Source organism: Gopherus evgoodei, chromosome 1 (genome assembly GCF_007399415.2).
Source record: "Gopherus evgoodei ecotype Sinaloan lineage chromosome 1, rGopEvg1_v1.p, whole genome shotgun sequence".
Lineage (NCBI taxonomy): Eukaryota > Metazoa > Chordata > Testudines > Testudinidae > Gopherus > Gopherus evgoodei.
In genome coordinates this window covers 240,378,616-240,398,257 of record NC_044322.1, presented here as the reverse complement: position 1 = coordinate 240,398,257, position 19,642 = coordinate 240,378,616, and the positions used below count along the sequence as shown (strand labels likewise).

Sequence of the window (19,642 nt, the reverse complement as noted above, 5' to 3'; positions counted from 1 at the left end):
TGTTATACTGGGTCATGTTATATCGGGGTAGAGGTGTACAAGTTGTTTCCTAGCAGACTGGAGAATCCTGGTCCATGGGCATGTTTGCTTCTTTGTTCATTACTGCACTTAAATCTAGGTGCTCAAACAGTCATAACGCATATTCATCAAAAATCATTTCAAAATAAACTGCCTCAAAGACTTTACTCAAGCTCTCCTTACCCCCCAAAATGCGTTCTTCCCACAACTACCCACAATCCCAATTAGGACTGTAGCTCCAGGTACTTCAATATTAACAAACATATGCCCAAGCTAAGCACATACTTTCATATTACACTGGATCAGTGCCTAAATGTCTCAATTTAAATTTACTGAAAAATATAGCTTATATATTTTTGTACTTTTCTATATTAGTGTATTTTTAAAATGTGGGTAATTGCCTGTTCATTTGTTACCATCGGGGGGGGGGGGGGGGGGGAGAGTGAGTCAGCATCTGAGATGTTCGGGAACTAAAGATAGGTAATATGCTGCTTTTAACCACTGATTTAGATCAGCTGTGGATAACACTGCACCATAAAGAGGTTCACGTCTGCAGTTACCCAGTATCTAGTTCCCAAGCATAGCCTATTAATCTGTAAAACACACATACAGAAAGTCCCATACGCATTATTTGTAGTAGGAGGTACATCCTGTTTCATCACTGGAGACTTATAGGCGATATCCAAGTGTCAAATTCATATTTATCTCTAGGCTAGATACAGATGCAAATCCCACTCAGTTTCATTGCTGTGAACTCAGTGGAGTTCTCCAACAGTGGAAACAAGAACAGAATCTGGCTCACCCTACACATCCTCTCACACTCTACAAGTGAATAGTCAGCAAAACTGAAATATAGCAAGAAATCCAAGGACAGCAAGAACACAAGGGGGAAGGAGGCAAGTACAGCTCAGGCAGTCCCTGTGTTTCCTAGGGAAGCAAAGTATGTTCTCATTTATTTATATTTTTTAAAATGCAGGTATGTCTGATGTTTTGGGGCCCTGATTGTCACCACCTCACTCAACTATAGCCCATCTCAGTTGACACTAATTTTCTGATACTACTGTAGCCCACTGGTAAGTGTATATTACGCACACCCCTCTATGGTGATCCCTAGTGGATAAGAACCTGTTACATTGCTTACTAAGGAGACTCTTTAGTTTGACTTGTAGCAGCGCATGCTTTCAGCTCTGGAGATCCCTGGTTCAAGCCCTGACATGTTGACCAAGATGGCAGCCATCACACTATATTAAATTCAGTCTTTCATTGAAATGTCTCCTTTCCCTTCTTCTCCTAGCAATAGGCCCTGCTCGGGCATTCACGGGCTCAAAAACTCGATTTATATTCAAACCAACAGTGGTGGTGCTTTCCCTGGCACTTACCCAAAATCCTCACAGTTTTGCTATCTAATCTCAATTCTGTGCAGCTGCTCCTTAAAAGAAAGTTACCAGGCATTAGCAAAGCAAACCGTGCCACCTTGCAGCAATGTTTGCGTTAGTTTGGAGTGGGAATATTTAAAATGAAAACCACAATATATAAACTAAGGTACATGACAGCAGTTTGTACAGCTTCTACAATACTTGGAACTCTGAGAAGAAGAAGAAAAAAATATATAAAACATTACATACCAATAAATCATACTCCAGGTTGAAAAAGTAAGTTTGAGTATCCGGGGCTTGCCCTCTAGATCCAAGTCAGCTATTGTTTTCCATAACAACCTATATTCTATAAATTATAAACTCTCATTCTCAGAACACTTTCTACAAACACTTATATCCCTCGTGCCTGATATTTTCTGAACAAATACAATCTTGTATGCTTTGCTTCCAAGCCACAGTTACTCCTCATCCATATCCTCTTAGTTGTGTAAATACACAACTCCATGCAACGTCTCCACTACAATGTACAGTCCTTCCTATTATATAGTACAGAAACATGACACTAATGTGAAATCAATTTTTACTGACCATTATGCCAGCATTTATCCTCCCAAGAGAAAACTTCAGAGTGGTTAAAAAAAGGCCAGGAATCAAAAATCCCAGCAGATTCCACTCACCCGGGGAAAGCTCTGTAGCAGCAGAAAGTGATCAGAAAGCCTGGCTCTTTAAACTCATGGAACTCAAGGATTCCTGGGGAAACTTTGCTCCCAACCCTAAGACTCCTCTAAAAGGTGGGACACCAGTGGCATTTGGCAGCACTGGTATTTTGAACTCTGAAGTCCAGTAAGCATTGCTTTATAATGCAAAGACATACTCTGCAGATCTCCCCAAAAATCACATGAACAAATCTTGCCAACATTGTGACCTTTCACAAGCAGTGCAATTGAAATACTTCCTCAATATTTGACACAACCCAATAGGTGAAAAGAGGAAAATAGCATTGCAATGTTCTGAGCTGTCTGTAGCAGCAAATGCAAAAATGCTGCAGTATCACATCATTTCCTTATTAAATAGACATTTGTCATCCAGCTGTTTCACAGTTATACTCCTAAATACCTCCCACTCCTAGACAGACAGTCTACACTTGATGTTAAAAGAGTGTTTTAATCAGAACAAACATGCTCTGTGTTAATTACTCATCTATCAATATGGGGGGGGGGAGTCAATCCTTACAGAAGGGAATACTTGACAAAAACTTGCCATGCACTGTGCAGATAAACTAAATGGGAAAGAGAACACGGGGAGCCCATCTAGACTTATATAGCCCCCCGTTTCCACAGCATCTGCGCATTTCTTGAATATTAATGAATTTATCTGCCCAATACCCCTCTGTTCTCTTCCCTCTGTGATAGGGAAATTCTATCTTCTCCCTGGTATAGGAAAGGAGGCACTGGGTGAGTTGCTTAAGGTCACACAGGAAAGACTGCGGTGAAGCTGTGAAGTAAATGCAATTCTCCTTCATCTCAAGGCCGTGCCTTAAAGGTGACCAATAAAAGGATTTTTTTTTCATTCATTTAAACTTGGCTTGTGCGCTTGCTTTGTTTTTTGATAATGTGTCAAAAAACAAACAAAAAAAAAAAACCTGAGTGTTGTTGGTTGGTTAAGTTTCTCCCTGCTGTAGTGAGGCAGCTTGGCTCCCAGCCACCCAGAGAAGGACAAGCCCTTACGGACGCCAAAGTGGGCACAGTCACTGGAGCCTGCGCCCGCCCCTCAGAGGTCACGGCGCAGGGCAGGAAGTATAAAAGCCCAGCTCCAGGGGTCAGAAGCGGCCTGGCCGCTGGAGAGGCCAGATGCTGATGCTCTAGCTCCCACTGGGGAAGACTCCTGCCACCTGCGACCGACCCGAGGACTGGCCATACCTGCAGAGACTGGATACCGACCAGATGCTGGAAAAGCTCCTAAGCTGACCGGTACAAAGGGACCCTGAGGAGCTGCCCAGTTTACCCCTCGCTCAGTATGCCGAGGAGCCCATGGTGTGGGATGCTGTGGAAGATGCCGCTGAGACACAGGTACCGGTAGAGGAGGAGGTCGGAAGCAGCCCGGGGGCACCCGACCCTAGTGTGGCTGCAGCATACCCAGAGCCAATGTCAGTGTGTTGCAGCCAGGATCCCCACTGACACAGCAGCAGGCTGCCTGCCGCTGTTAGGGCCCTGGGCTGGGACGCAGAGGAGTGGGCGGGCCTGCATCCCCCCTGCCACCCTACTCACGGGTGGCAGTCTCCCCCTTGCCCCGACGCTCAGGCCCAGGAGCCTGGGCTTCTTAACTTACTGAACTGTTTGCTCAGCCCCTACCTGAGGGTCTGGACCCTGAACTATTGTTTGTTGCCCCGCCCTGACCTAGGGCCTGGGCCTCCAAGACAAGACTATTGGCTCAGCCCCTGCCTGAGGGCCTGAGTTCCTGGCCGTTTCCTGACCACCAGGCTAATTCACCAGTGCACTGGACTCGTTTAGTGAGGCGGCCTGGCTCCCAGTCGCCCCAGAGAGGGGCGAACCCCCAACAGCGGATGTTTACACTGCTTATTTCTTACATTATACAAAACAAGAAAAAAGTGTCAAGTCAGGTGTTCCCTGAGTAATAAACAATATATAGTATTAGTGTTATGGCAGTGCCCAGAAATCCCAACTAAGACTGGGCCCCACTATGCTAAAAACTGCAAAAACACATGATAAAAAAAGACAGTCCTTGCCCCACAGAGCTTACAATCTAAACAGTCAAGACAGACAGAGCAGGAGGGGAAGCAGAGGCACAGAAAAAATGTATTAATTTGCCCAAGGTTACACAGCAGCCTGTGGCAGAACCAGGAATAGAACCTAGCTCTCCTGATGACTGCCAGTCCACTGCCCTACCCACGTGACATCACTGTCTCTCCTGTTTTGTTGAAGGACCTCTGGGCACTTTCAGTGTTGTTTATTGTGAACTCTCACCATGTTATCTGAAGAAGTGGGAGAGATGACTCGAATAAGAGCTTCCTTTATTTAAAAGGCTATTGAGTCACTGAAGTTAAACAAAAAACAGAGCAAAAAACAAACAGAGCTTTAAACAGTATAATTAAAAAGCCCATGCCACTTCAACTGCTCAACTTTCACTTGTTTCACTCGTGATGTCATCATTTTACTAGTTCTCAAGCCATTATTAAATCCTCCAGCCTAGACATAATCAGAATGTCTAAAGTGAAAGAACAAGCGGGGGAACTTTTCTGAAGAAACACACCCGCGCGCACACATACACACTTCTGAAATCATATAAACTCCAAAAAGGGAACAAGTCAATTTTTCTTTTCCTTTGCGGGTCACCTTTAAATCTAGGATTACTATAAATCTAACCACCTCTTCTACAATTCTCCTGAAACAGGGGTTTAAACTTTGGATTGTCAAAAGATACTTTTAGAAAACAGATGCAAGAAGATGGAGAGATTGGTCATCTGTAGGTGCCTGAGAAAGTGAGATGGGGTAAAGACGTTTTAGGATGGATAGGTAGCCACAGTATTTTTATATTTAAATACTAGCATTGATTTATTTTATTTAAACAAAAAAAGTCATTTATTAGTCACAGACATCAAGAGTTGGAAGACATCCACTTATATTACTGAGTCCATTCCCTAGTAAATGCAGGATAGAGTCCTCAGAGGATGCAACCAATATCACTTGATAGTCCATGTGACCCCATGAGGGGGCACAAAATTCAACAGCCCAGAAACTCAATACAGCAAGCAATATAACCTGAGCGAGCAAGTGTAACAGGATCCCTGCTCACCCAGCCATTGCAATGAGGGAGCCAAAAAGAAAAGAAATAATTCGTGCCTTTTTATGCTTCTGTATGTTTATAAAGAGGTCTGAAAAGTGTTATGTTTTAAACATACGTAAAAAATGGGCAGGGAAAAAACAACCTGAAAAATTCAGCCCTGAAAGACTCTATAGTGACTGGAGAAAGAGTGAAATCGTCATATGACATTACATGAGGCTGAGAGCAGAGCAACTGGGAAGAGAAGGGATATTTAAAATCATATTACTTACAAATCTTTGGGTTTTGAAGAAGGAAAGGGAGGGGAAAAAGGTGGCAGCCGAGGAGAGGGACAACAGTTACATTGAGGAAGGGAGGAGGCAGCGAGAGACTTTTGAGGAGAAAATGGTAGCAATGAAGGGTCATGAGGGAAGGGGGAGAACTGAGGAGGAGGGTAATGGAGGAAACAATAGGGAGATTGAAGGCAAAAAGGGAGATTGAGGGACAAAGTGGAAACGGCCAAGGGGAGAATGGTGGAGGGAGAGATAAAGGAATTAGTAGGATGGAGGGGAAAAGGAAAGGGGGCAGGGCTGGATGGAAAAAGAAAATCAGGGTAAACAGAAGGGACTCTAATGGAAGGACGAGAGCGAACTGAGGGAAAACATTGTGAGAAAGAAATGAAAAACCGAATTTATCAAAATAAGGGTGGAAAAAAAGTCAGAAAAGAAACTTTAATTTACTCATAAATGTTGCACTTATTTTAAATGCCTCATGGGAGGAGGGGTACAAACCAACAGAAAAAAATCAAGTCAATTGAAGTAAGTATTTATGCATGCAAGCACTTTGGAGGACAGGATTAGGGTTCAAAACAACCCTTTACAAATTAGAGAATTGGTCTGAAATCAGCAAGATGAAATGCAATAAAGACAAGTGCAAAGTACTACACATGGGAAGGAACTATCAATGCACAAATACAAAATGGGGGAAAGCTGGCTCGGTGGTAGTACTGCTGAAAAGAATTTGGGGGTGGTAATGGATCACGAATTGAATGAGACTCAACAATGTGATGTAGTTGCAAAAAAAGGCTAATATGTTTTGGGCAGTATTAATAGGAGTGTCACAAGTGAGACATGAGAGGTACCAGTGCCAAGTAGAATGGGACAGTTGAGATCTCAGCTGGAGTACTGTGTCCAATTTTGGGCAGCACACTTTATGAAAGGTGAATAAACTGGAAAGCATCCAGAGGACAGCAACAAAAATGACAAGGTTTAGAAAACCTGAACTACGAGGAAAGGGTAAAAAAACTGGACATGCTCAGTCTTGAGACATGAAGACTGAGGGAGGACCTTCAAATACATTAAGGGCTGTTTATAAAAAGAGGACAGTGATCAATTGTTCTCCAGGTCCACAGAAGGAAAGACAAGAAGGCTTAAACTGCAGCAAGGGAGATTTAGGCTAGCTATTAGGAAGAACTCTAATTACAAGGCTAGTTTAAACTCTGGAATAGGCTTCCAAGGGAAGCTGTGGAATCCCCATCACTGAAGGTTTTTAAGAACAGGTTGGACAAACACCCATCAGGGATGACCCAGGTTTATTTGGTCCTGCTTCAGCGCAGGGACTGGCCTTGATGATTTCGAGTCCCCTTCCAGCCCTATATTTCTACACTTCTATGATACCAGCGAAGGGCCTTGTGCTCCTCAGTGCGGCCAAATTTGTGCTGTAAGTGTTTTTAATTGTGGTCTGTTGCGTATATTGCATATTGTAGTCTATTGGAGGCTAGAAGTATTTCCCAATGGAGATAACTACATGTTACATTAATTAAAGTATGTTTGAGGTTGCAGTTTAAGGAAGCTTGCATGTCTGCTGCCCACATTGTACCTGCTCTGTGGACAAACAGAGGACTTTTGGCTGGCAGTCCAGCACCTTTCATAACCACTAGGAGGCTAATCCTTTAAGGTGCTGCGCACCTCCATGAAGGTGTTGAGAGTCCTCAATACCCTTTCACTTCAATAGGAAATGAGAGCCCACAGCACCTTACATAATCGGGTATAATTCAACCACAAGATACTAAAAGCTCTTTTGAATGGACAACAGACTACAGGAAACACCCGCGGGACCAAATTCTGCTCTCATTCATGCTGGTGTAAGCCTAGAGTAACTCCACTGACATCAGTGCAGTTACTCCAGATTTATACTACTGTGACTGAGAGCAGAATTTGGCACATGGTACCTTTAAATAGCCCCAAAAGGAAAGGCAACCACAGCTTTGTTTAACTGAACAATACTCAATCCCAGGTGATCTGAAACAGAAACAGAATGCAGCCACCACTCGCCCTAAAAGAGAAAGTAACACACACATACAACAATGAAACTGTATACTATTTTGGGGCATGTTTCAACTCAGGCCTGCAGCTGTACTCAATTTTGTACCGTGCGAATGCTATAGGAGAGGTACTGTATGGCAGATAGCAAACTGAGCAAAACTGAGAAGGCATCACTGAAAAACAACAATCATGGTCCCCCATGATACCTTTTTCAGAGCCAGCTCTTGGAGAGTAAGCAATATTAGAAACTCTTTCACGGTTCCTTGGCTCCTAAGAATCCATCCCTATTTCAGCCACCAATTATAACAGCATAACCGGTGCAGATAGCAATACCTATAGTTAAAGTTGCCAGACACATCATGTTATTAGACCCTATTGTCAGTTGCTTATAACTTTGCCAAACTTCAAGCATTCAGGCTTAAGTTTTCATGCCACGTGCCTGCCTAAGGTTGATTTAATTATTTTAAGTTTCAGCTAAAATGGTTCAGCCATTTCTGAGAACGAGACTAGAGAAAAAACACATTGTTGCACATGCTCAGCAGATATTTAAGAGCTTGGTGGCTAAGTTTTGTCTTCACTGAGCATACTCAAGCCTCTCAGCTCACCCACGAAAGCTCATGCTCCAAAACGTCTGTTAGTCTATAAGGTGCCACAGGATTCTTTGCTGCTTTTTCAGCTCCTTGTGATGACCAGGCTCCACATGCACCATTGCTGCAGAGTGACGGAGCATGCTCCATTCTAGGGATGCACGGGCTGACTCTGCAACTGTTGCTGCAGTACCAGGTACTGGAACTGAGAACAGGAGATTCTCTCCTGTGCTTTCAACGCTTCCCCCTGCTGGGCCCAGGCAGCCACGAAAAAGGGGATGGGGATAGAAGCTGGCAGGAGAGATTGGAGAGGAGGAGGGGCAGGGGAAGGTGGCAGGAGCCTGGGTTGAAGGATTAGGAGAGCAGAACAGAGCAGGGTGATTAGATGTCCTGATATTATTGGAACCATCCCAACTACTGGGACATTCCCAATATTAGGGGCTTTATCTTATATAGGCAACCTATTAGCCATCCAGATAGGGTGATCTGATTTTTCACACTTGCTAAAACAGAGAGACAGGCTTTGGGTGGACGGTGCAGGGGCATAAGGGTCTATAAACTCGAAGTAGCACTCCCCTCTTTTAACAGCACCTACTGCTGACTTCAGAGGATTCTGTATCAGGAAACTTTGGGTTTACTTTGGTGCAGTTATATCAATCGCTGAAATCAAGGGTAATTTCAAGTGTGGACAAGTCATTAAAAGGTTTTATTTCCCTCCCACCACATGTACAGAGAACATAGAGCTGCATTTAAAGTATTCATTTTTAATTTTTTTTTTAAAGGAACAGAAGTTGTATTTGCCAATGCATCTCCCCCCCCCAAAAAAAAAAACAACAACAAAAACACACACCCATTATATTAGCATGAAAACTGACCATAAGAAAAAAACCTCCCAAAAATATTCGTTTAATCCATATGTGTATGTTCAGAGAAGTGGAGAAAAGTAAGAAAAGTTATAGGTAGAGCTGGACAAAAAACAAAGGGGAAATGTTTTTTTAAAAAATTGTTTTGTTTTTTTTTTATATACACAACAAAGAGAACGCAAAATCAGCCATTTCTGGTACTTTCTTGTGCTTGCTTCCTATTTACAATAGGAGTCTTAATGGCACTTCAGAAGCCTAAAGGGGTCTTAAAAGTGACTGTAAATGTTAGACTGCCAGAGTAGTGTACATGGGCCTCAGTTAAAATGAAAATTAACCCCTTTCCCCATATTTTCCCATCTGTTCTTAATGTTCTTTACCTTCTCATATCGTACATTAATTTTTCATTTATATTGCAACTTCAAGAGTCAGTGGCCCAGTCCTACTGGCAAATTTGGGGACTTCCATTGTGTTGTAATGCAAACCTTTGCCCAAGAGAGTAGAATGTGGAGTAGTTTTGTAAACTACAGATCCAGCTGTAGCCCCTATATGTGAAATAAAAAGTACTCTGATTCACTTACCTCTGAACTTCTTAGGAGGGTTGGCAAGATCACCTGCCTCTGGCTGAACCACACATCTGTCATCCACTAACCTAGAAAAACAAACATATTTAATATTATTTTATTATATTTTCACTGTTGTCATATGTATGTTTGCATAGACGTATCCATGACACTTAAGGTTACAGGGTTCTCATTTCTATTTTGAGCCAATAACGTGGAAAAAAAAAAAAAAAAAAGTACAACCTGTATTATGTCAGCACAATGAAAGAACAAATATCTGTGCTCTCCTCTTGCATAAGAGGATTTCTTTTATAGCACTAATTCAAAGCAGCTATTTCAGATCCCGCTTCATTTAAATCTAGTTAAAGTCCCTTTCATTGCAATGTGAATGCTGATATTATGTGCAAAATTCTTAGCTTTCATTTTCAGTGGTACATTAACCTTGAATAATAAACAAACAGTCTGCCTCTGGGCAGCTCTCAGATTCTCATAGCCAAGCTCCCGAGGCCTGATCCAAAGCCCGCTGAAGTTAATAGAAAGATTCCCACTGACTTCAATGGGCTCTGGATTAAGCCTTGAAGACGAAGACTGAGGCATCTATGTTTGCAGCATGAAGAAAAGGATTTAAAGTGCTACATTTAAAGTACAACTTGCTAACTTTGGCCTCAATTCTGCAAACAGCTCCATGCAAGCCAATCTCTACACCCACACAGGACCCCTTTAAACTCATCAACTGCAATGGGGCTCCTTGCTGATACAGGGAGTTCATCCAGGAGACTGTTTACATGACTGAGACATATGTTTTTTGGGGAGTTGTTGCTGCCCAATACTTCTTCCAAATGCTCCCAGGGGAAGCAATGATGAAACTTTCTTCCAATAAACTCACAGGATAGTGAAATGTTGGACAGGTTGTGGACAGCCCTTTACAAATACAAAAGTAACATTTCACACATTCTGTGTGATTTGCAGGCCACACCTATTTGAAAGCCAAATGACAACATGCACTTGAGCAGGTATGATAGTCCAACCACTAGAGGCAACGGGAGAGCACACATATTGTCTATGATCACTACGAGAGCATCTGAATGGAGGTGTCATACAGAAGATATTACATTATTTTACTCCTGGGGGAATTCTGCACCACTGCACATGTGCAGAATTCATGTCCCCTGCAGATTTCTTTGCCTCCCCGCAGAAAGATGGCTTTCTAAGGGGGAAGCAAAGGGAAGCCACAAAAGCAGTCATATGACACTCCCCAGCAGTATGTTTTGAGTGCCCAGGGCAGCCAGCAGAGAGGTAAATCACTGTGGGGCAAGGGGCAGGACTGGAGAAGACCTGGCTGGTGGCACTTACCCTGTGCTAGGCTCAGCTGCTTGTCCCGGCAGGGCTGGGGAGGATGGGACTTCCCGTTCCTGACATTCAGGGCCATGTCAGACCCACCCCCAGATTTCTCCCCAAGCTGCAGGAAGCTCTGCAAACTCCCCCACCCATTCCTGCACCCATCACATCTCAGCTGCAGGGGGAGGGTTCCCTGTATGGGGAGATGCTCCCTCATCCACCCAATCCTCACACCAAGCCTCACCCCTCAAATACCCAGAGCATACCCCCCCCAATGAGCCCCACTCCCCCTGCACCTGGACCAACCAGACAAGCCACCCGCACCCAGATCCCCACCCTACTGAGCCCCAACCAGCTGCACATGGATCCTGATCCCACTGAGCCCCACGCCCCCAGCATCTGCCCCCCTACTGAACTCCTCACATCTAGACCACCATGCTGAGCCCCAACCAAGTTCACCAAGATCCCCTGCAGAGTCCTATTATCATTGCACTGAGAACACCCCAAAAGCCCCTGTACGTCCAGAACCCCCCACACCCAGACCCCCACCAAACTGTCCACAGCCAGATGCCCCACAAAGAACCCTCTCAACCCATACCTGGAACCCCACACACTAAGCCCCTCCATACTTGGACCCTACCAGACTGAGCCTGCCTGCCCACACCTGGTGCACTTGGCACGGAGGGGCAGGGCCATGGAATGTTTCAGGGGCAGGCCAGGTCTTTGGGCTGTGTCAGGGTTGGCTGCAGCCTTACCACTGAATGTGTGTCCTGGGAGGGAGCACCTCTGTGCAGCCAGTGGCCTGTGCTCCCCAGTGCCATGCTAGACCCTCCACATTCATTTGACAAATACAATTTGAAGAATTTTAAAATATTGTGCACAGAATTTTTAATTTTTTGGTGCAGAATGCCCTCCGGAGTAATGATTTGTCCAAAATTAAGCAGATGTGAATGGTATCTATTAACTACCCAAACACATTGCTTTGTAGATTAGAGTGGGATAGAACCCAGATCTGTGAAGAGAAACTGAATGATTCCATCACAGAAGAGGCAAAATGGCTTTTATCTTTATTAGCTAGGAGGCTTTAAAAAAATGACTTGTAAAATAGAAAATTAAAATTTCAAATTTTCAAAATAAACTTTGTATTTTAAAAGCTATAATCATTCTGTGCAATTCTTTAGTGACTGGGACATATGTTATGTTAGGCCGCTGGTGTGCTGAGACCACGGCCTATCATGCTGACCAATATTCTCTCTGGTATATTCTTTTCTTGCACTCCCCCATTTGTATCCCTCTGTTATCTCTTGCCTTATACTTAGATTGTAAGCTCCTTGGAGCAGAGACTGTCTTTTGTTCTGTTTGTACAGCATCTACCACAACTGGGCGTTGGTCCAGGATGAGGCTCCTAGGCTCTACAGTAATACAATAATTAATAATAAACTGAGGCTCTTAAAGCACTTTATAAAGATCAGTGAACTGGAAGTCATAGCACCCCTGTGAGGCAGCCAATTATTATCTTCCCTGTAACCAGATCTTATGCGAGTTGCCCAGTGCCACACAAACAAGCTAGTGGCAGTACCAGAATTAGAACACGGAGATCCTGACTTCTCTAACCATTAGACACTATTCCCTCTGAAAGTAGTACTCATAATAACAAGCACAAATTAACTATAACTATTACATACATTATATATGCCACCTGTTCTGCATATAGGAAGCAGAACTCATCTCCTAGACTGATTGACAGTGATACATAAATTGGTGTTACCAAGACAACAGTCTTAAATGCATATAATCTATTATTGAACCTGATCTGATACTGCTTTGAATTAAAGGACTGCAGGATCAAGCTGATTACACTGGTAAGGTTTCCTGATTTTTGTGTCTTAATACTTTAGTTTTTTATAATTTCCATTTTTCCCCCTCTAAATAGAACGGTGTGAAATATAGGTCTGAATCTTTGGTCACAGAGAACAAGAATACATTTTCATATGCTAATATGGGTTCATATGTTTACTCAAAAAACAAAGTGGTTGTCGTGACATTTTACAAGTGAAATAAACAAGAGTTTAAAATAACTGTAAGCCCATTTAGTAGAAAAACCATTAACCTTATTTCTATTCTTTATAAACAAATTCAATTTGCCTTCAGGAAGTTTAGTGTAAATAATCTGCCCCATTTAAAACAATTACACAGGAAAATCATATTTAAGTAAACTCTGCTACCCTATCAGTAGTTGATAGCAGTTTTGTGAGCTTTTCTGGGACAAGGCATCAGACAAAGCAATATCTGTAGGCTTGGCAGAATTCATTTTTTATTTCTTTCTAATTTAGATAAATAATATCTACTTTTATCTTTAAGGTTTTTTATTTTTATTGGGTTTTATTTTTAAGGGTTTTAAAGATTTTACACTTTTTATTTTTATAGTTGTCATAAACAGATAAGAAAAGTTAATAGCACAGAAGTACTTTATATCTCTTTGACTGTAAAGGGTTAACAAGTTCAGTAAGCCTGGCTGTCACCTGACCCAAGGACCAATCAGAGGACAGGATACTTTCAAATCTTGAGGGAGGGAAGTTTTGTGCTGTGCTGTTAGTTTTGGTTGTTGTTCACTCTGGGGGCCCAGAGGGATCAGACGTGCAACCAGGTTTCTCTCCAATCACTCCGATACAGGCTCTTATAAGTTCAGACTAGTAAGTACTAGGTAGATAAAGCGAGTTAGGCTTATGGTTGTTTTCTTTATTTGCAAATGTGCATTTGGCTGAAAGGAGTTCAAATTGGTGTTTTGCTGAAAAGATTTTAATTTGTACTTGAAAACTTAGGCTGGGAGAGTATTCCCAGTGTCTATAGCTGAAAGACCCTGTACCTATTCCATTTTAAATTTACAAAGATAATTTTACTGTTTTTTTCTCTTTAATTAAAAGCTTTTCTTGTTTAAGAACCTGATTGTTTTTTTATTCTGGTGAGACCCCAGGGACTGGGTCTGGATTCACCAGGGAATTGGTGGGGAGAAAGGAGGGAAGAGGGAGAGAGGGGCTGATTTCTCTCTGTGCCAGGATTACTTTCTCTCAGGAACAGTCTGGGAGGGGGAAAGAGAAGGAGGGAGGAAGGTGAATTGTCCTCTCTGTTTTGTGATTCAAGGAGGTTGAATCACAGTGATCTTCCAGGGTAACCCAGGGAGGGGAAGCCTGGGAGAGGCAACGGTGAGGGAAAGGGTTTACTTTCCTTGTTGAGATCCAGAGGGTCTAGGTCTTGGGGATCCCCAGGCAAGGCTTTGGGGGGACCAGAGTGTACCAGGCACTGGAATTCCTGGTTGGTGGCAGCGCTACAGGTCCTAAGCTGGTAATTGAGCTTAGAAGAATTCATGCTGGTACCCCATCTTTTGGACACTAAGGTTCAGAGTGGGGAACTGTACCATGACAATAGTTATTGGAACTTGAGGTGGGGAAGGGCTAGAGGTCAGCGTCAGAGCAGGCAGCATTGACAGTGGGGACATAGGGGGCTCCTTGCAAGGCTGAAGGGCCAAGACACCAAGGCACAAGACGAAGAGATGCTGCAATCCTAGCCCAACAGAGCAAAGACCCCCAGCAGGGACAACAATGGACCCCATACCTCCATGGCTCCCACGTCTGGCTGGTGAGTGAGTGAGCCTTCCTCACACCTTGCGCCTGCAGAGATCAGGTGTCCCCGGCCCTGCAGCAGGGAGCCCTAGGCAGCCATGTTGTCACAGGAGTGAGCAAGCGGGGCTGTGACAGACTCTCTGTGCTGCAGGGCTGGTGACACCTGATTCTTACAGGCACAGGCCAGTGGTGGGGGGAGAGGCTGCACTCACACCAACTGTTACCCATGAATTTTTTTCTCCATCAATATCAGTGTATCAGCTGAAAACAACGTTTGCCAACACCTATCGATTAAAACCTGATCCTGACAAGCCTAAATATCTGGTTCATTCAAATCAAGAGCCTGATTCTGTTCCCATTCAAGTCAACGGGAGCTGTGCCACTGGCCACAATGGGAGCAGGAGCACTCTCTCAATATGCGCATGCATTTTCCGCCTCCAGGCTGCTGGCGTGCAGAGATCACAGCCTATCACACAGACCAATATTGTCTCATTGCTTCCTTGTACTCTCCTGTCCATCTTCACCTGCCGTCTCTTCTTTTATACTTGGATTATAAGCTCATCGGGGCAGACTGTCTTTTGTTCTGCGTTTGTACCACCTCTAGCACAATGGGGTCCTGGTCACCTCTAGCACGAGGGGTCCTAAGTACTATGGCAATACGAACAATACAACAACAAGCAGCTCACTGGCATATGGAACAAGAGAGCAAGCTGCTCAGATTTATCTTTGCTCCCAAAAGCAAAAGTAAAAAACAACTGCGAGTAATAACTATGGAAATCAGCAGCTAATGTTCAATAAGCAATTTGACAGTAGAGCCCAAACGACACTTAAAAGTTTTGCTAGATAGCTGTGCTGGTTAGGAGTACTGGAGGGACAGGGGCGGGGGAAAAAAATCGCACTGCAAACCAATAAGTGCAGATGCCTGAGGGAGTGAAGTCCGGCTCCCAGTTCCCAGAAGCATCCAATACAGAGGTAAGGGCATGTCAGACTCACGTTAGCAGGGCTGGAGCTAGCATGCTAAAAATAGCACTGTGGATGTTTCAGCACTAGCAGAGGCTCCGGCTTTCCCCTTCCCCCTGGATCTGAGCTTGGCTGACTAGCCCAAGTCTCCACCAGCACTGCAACATCCACACTGCTATTTTTAGTGTGCTAACTTGAGTCCTACTAACACAAGTCTGTCTACCTGGCCTGCGGAGCCCATTCCCAGATACAGTACAGGAAGCCCCCAGGAATTTAGGGGCAAAATTTAAGGCCTCCTCTGCTACAAAATATCTTCTACTCTATCAGGAAACCATCACTAGTTTCCTCTGCTCATTGACAGGGGGACGTTTAAAAAAAGATTTGACAAGGTAAGGAAACTGTTTCTGTTCTTGTCTCATTTAAATTAAGATGGTTAAAAGCAGCATTTTTCTTGTGCCTAGTAAAGTTTCAAAGCTGTATTGAGTCACTGTTCCATTGTAAACTTTTGAAAGAACTGTAACGTTTCGTTCAAAATTACAAACAACCTCCATTCCAAGGTGTTCGTAACTCTGTGGTTCTACTGTTTTTTCAAAAATGTTTCAAGAAGCTATTTCTAAATATTTCAGTCTCAAAACTAACTTAACATTTTCACCACAGTTTTCAGAACTAGCACCATAAGTAGGGGATTTGGGGTATGATTTTCAAGGATGCTCATTTAATAAGACCTCAACTGCAGCATTAAACTATAGAGAGACTGTTACCTTCTCCATTACAGAGCCACTTCATTACAGCAAAGTAATGCACACAGCTATGGGCTAGATCCTGCAGGGTGCTGACTACTTCCTACCAGATGCCAAGCACCCTCAACAGCCATTTGTTGATAGCAGTGGAGGGCATTTAGCACTTCTCACTATCAAGGCCTTGAAACATAATAGAAAGTAAACTTTAATTAATATTAGTCACTTTCTTTTGTATGTTCTGTGAGGGCATAAAGATAAATACCATAAAGTTGTATTACAGTAATTAGCAACCACAGTCGTCCCTCATGTAAATGGATTTCCACCAAGTATTAACTAGCCCTCAAGCTACATACAAGATTTCTCAATTACACATGCAATACTCTTGGTTAGTTTGATACTGTACTGCATATGACAGGCAGGCAGGCTGCTCTCTCTTCATTCAAATATAATTCAAACTACTTTTAATATAATGATTTCTCAAACCAGAATCTTTTAGATCTTCCAGTCTAGGAAGCCCATTCCTCGGCACTAGCTATGCTAGACATTGACGCAAGTGCCCCAACCTCCCCAAATTGGGAAAGGAGAGAATGGATGGCCCAGCGATCCATGTGCTAGCCTGAGACCTAGGTTCAAGCTCTGCTTTACCACAGACTTCCTGCGTGATCTTGGGCAAGCCATTTAGTCTCTCCCCAGCTATAAAGTGACTATAGTTATATTAATACTTTTCTCCCACTTTGTGTCTGTCTTAAATGGATGGTACAGCATCCATGGAAGGAGATGGAGGGATTACAGAATAAATCTTTAGATGCTTGGAAGAAGAAGGGGAAAATACCTGGGGAGGAAGAGCCATGTTCACCGTTCTAATTCTGGTCCATGCCTCCTGGTTCTTAACAAAAGAGCCATTCTCTGGCGTTCCATGAGAGAAAAACAAAGGGCCCGACTCACCATTGTCCCACACCTTGTGCAGACATTCAAACCTATGCAAAGTACGTGTAAGACATTAGCAAATGAGAATAGTTGTTATTTACACCCACTTTATACTGGCCAACATGCACAGGGTGTAGGCAATAGGGACTTAGACCTTAATGCCTTTAAAATAGATAGGAGTGTGATGGGACTCTTGTTAAGAGTGGAGTAAAGGGGGTGAATAGGAATAGAGACTCCACAGGAACCAACCCTACATTTCCTACATCTCACAGCTGCCTGTGGGTGGGGGGGTGGGCTTTCGCCATGAGCCTGGACTGGTATTCTGAGGCCATGTCTACATCTAAAATTTTGCAGCGCTGGTTGTTACAGCTGTATTAGTACAGCTGTATAGGGCCAGCGCTGCAGAGTGGCCACACTTACAGCAACCAGCGCTGCAAGTGGTGTTAGATGTGGCCACACTGCAGCGCTGTTGGGCGGCTTCAAGGGGGGTTCCGGGACGAGAGAGCAAACCGGGAAAGGAAACCAGCTTCCCCGCGGTTTGCTCTCTCGGTCCCGGAGCCAGCCAGCAAACCGCAGGGAAGGAGACCTGCTTGCTCGGGGTTCCGGGACCGAGAGAGCAAACCGGGAACGCCGCGGTTTGCTCTCTCGGTCCCGGAGCCAGCCAGCAAACAGCAGGGAAGGAGACCTGCTTGCTCGGGGTTCCGGGACCGAGAGAGCAAACCGGGAACGCCGCGGTTTGCTCTCTCGGTCCCGGAGCCAGCCAGCAAACCGCAGGGAAGGAGACCTGCTTGCTCGGGGTTCCGGGACCGAGAGAGCAAACCGCGGCGAAGCTGGTTTCCTTTCCCGGTTTGCTCTCTCGGTCCCGGAACCCCGAGCAAGCAGGTCTCCTTCCCTGCGGTTTGCTGGCTGGCTCCGGGACCGAGAGAGCAAACCGCGGCGTTCCCGGTTTGCTCTCTCGGTCCCGGAACCCCGAGCAAGCAGGTCTCCTTCCCTGCGGTTTGCTGGCTGGCTCCGGGACCGAGAGAGCAAACCGCGGCGTTCCCGGTTTGCTCTCTCGGTCCCGGAACCCCGAGCAAGCAGGTCTCCTTCCCTGCGGTTTGCTGGGTGGCTCCGGGACCGAGAGAGCAAACCGGGAAAGGAAACCAGCTTGATTACCAGAGGCTTCCTCCTTCCACGGAGGTCAAGAAAAGCGCTGGTAACTGTCTACATTGGATTACCAGCGCTGGATCACCAGCGCTGGATCCTCTACACCCGAGACAAAACGGGAGTACGGCCAGCGCTGCAAACAGGGAGTTGCAGCGCTGGTGGTGCCCTGCAGATGTGTACACCTTCAAAGTTGCAGCGCTGTAACTCCCTCACCAGCGCTGCAACTTTCTGATGTAGACAAGCCCTGAGAGTGCAAGAAATAAATTTGCATAGCTGATTTCTACCCCAGTGACATTGATTATTTGGACTGCTTAGAGGCCCCACCCCAATCAGGGCCTCACATGTGCTATACAGACACATATAAAGAAAAAAAGTCCTTTTGTCACGATAGGCTTAGGGTCTAAAGCAGAGGAGGGAAAACTGTGGTCCGTGGGCCACATTCAACCTGCAGGACCCTTCTCCCTGGCCCCCGAGCTCCTGTCAGGGAGCAGGGTCAGGACAGGCTTGCCGAGGAGCAGCCCAATCCCCCAGCAGCATGATGAGTGGGACAGAGGCTAGCCCCAGGCCCCTTCCCTTCTCCTCCCCTCCGTCCCTGCCTCCCGTATAGTTAGAGTTCTCCCAGCGCCTGGGCAGTGTGGCTGCAGCTCTGGCTAGGTGGCACGGCAATAGCACCGGCAGACCTGGTGCTCCAGGGCGGCGCAGTCAGGGGGTGGGGAGCAGGGGGAATTCTTGGGGGTGGGAGGTGGGAAAAGGCAAGGAGCAAGGTGGGTTGCAGGGGTGCGGTCAAGGGGCTTGGGCCCTGCTGCCGGGGACAGAGCAAGCAAGCCCCCCCCCGCCCACTCCCAGCATGCTTAGCCCTATCCCCAGCAGCCAAGCCCAGACAGGAAGCAAGCTCTGCCCGACTGCCAGGGAGAGCAGCTAAACCAAACGAGCAGGGGAAACACACAGGGAAAGGACTGAGCCCACCTTTCCCCCACCCCACAGGTAATATGGGGTGGGGAGAGCAGGGAGGGTTGGATGGGGAACAGAGGAGATTGAATAGGGGTGGGAGTTCCGGGTGTTCCAGGAGGAGTGGGGGAGATCATAGAATCATAGAGTATCAGGGTTGGAAGAGACCTCAGGAGGTCATCTAGTCCAACCCCCTGCTCAAAGCAGGACAAATTCCCATACTCATACAGCCTAAAATGCCGTTAGCCGTCTTGGCAACAAGGGCACACTGTCAACTCACATCCAGCTTCTCATCCACTGTAACCCACAGGTCCCTTTCTGCAGAACTGCTGCCTAGCCTTTCGGTCCCTAATTTGTAGCAGTGCATGGGATTCTTCCATCCTGAGTGCAGGACTCTGCACTTGTCCTTGTTGAACCTCATCAGGTTTCTTTTGGCCCAATCTTCTAATTTGTCT

General features: G+C 45.2%; 1 protein-coding gene across 1 annotated transcript in view; it reads right to left on the bottom strand.

Moving 5' to 3' along the window:
- Window positions 1–19,642, bottom strand: part of ITPR2 (inositol 1,4,5-trisphosphate receptor type 2) — a 374,378-nt gene that overhangs the window by 305,709 nt on the left and 49,027 nt on the right. Inside the window, exon 2 of the mRNA XM_030540942.1 lies at window positions 9,527–9,597. Within this exon, the coding sequence (XP_030396802.1) occupies window positions 9,527–9,597 (71 nt within the window). The remainder of the gene's footprint in view (window positions 1–9,526; window positions 9,598–19,642) is intronic.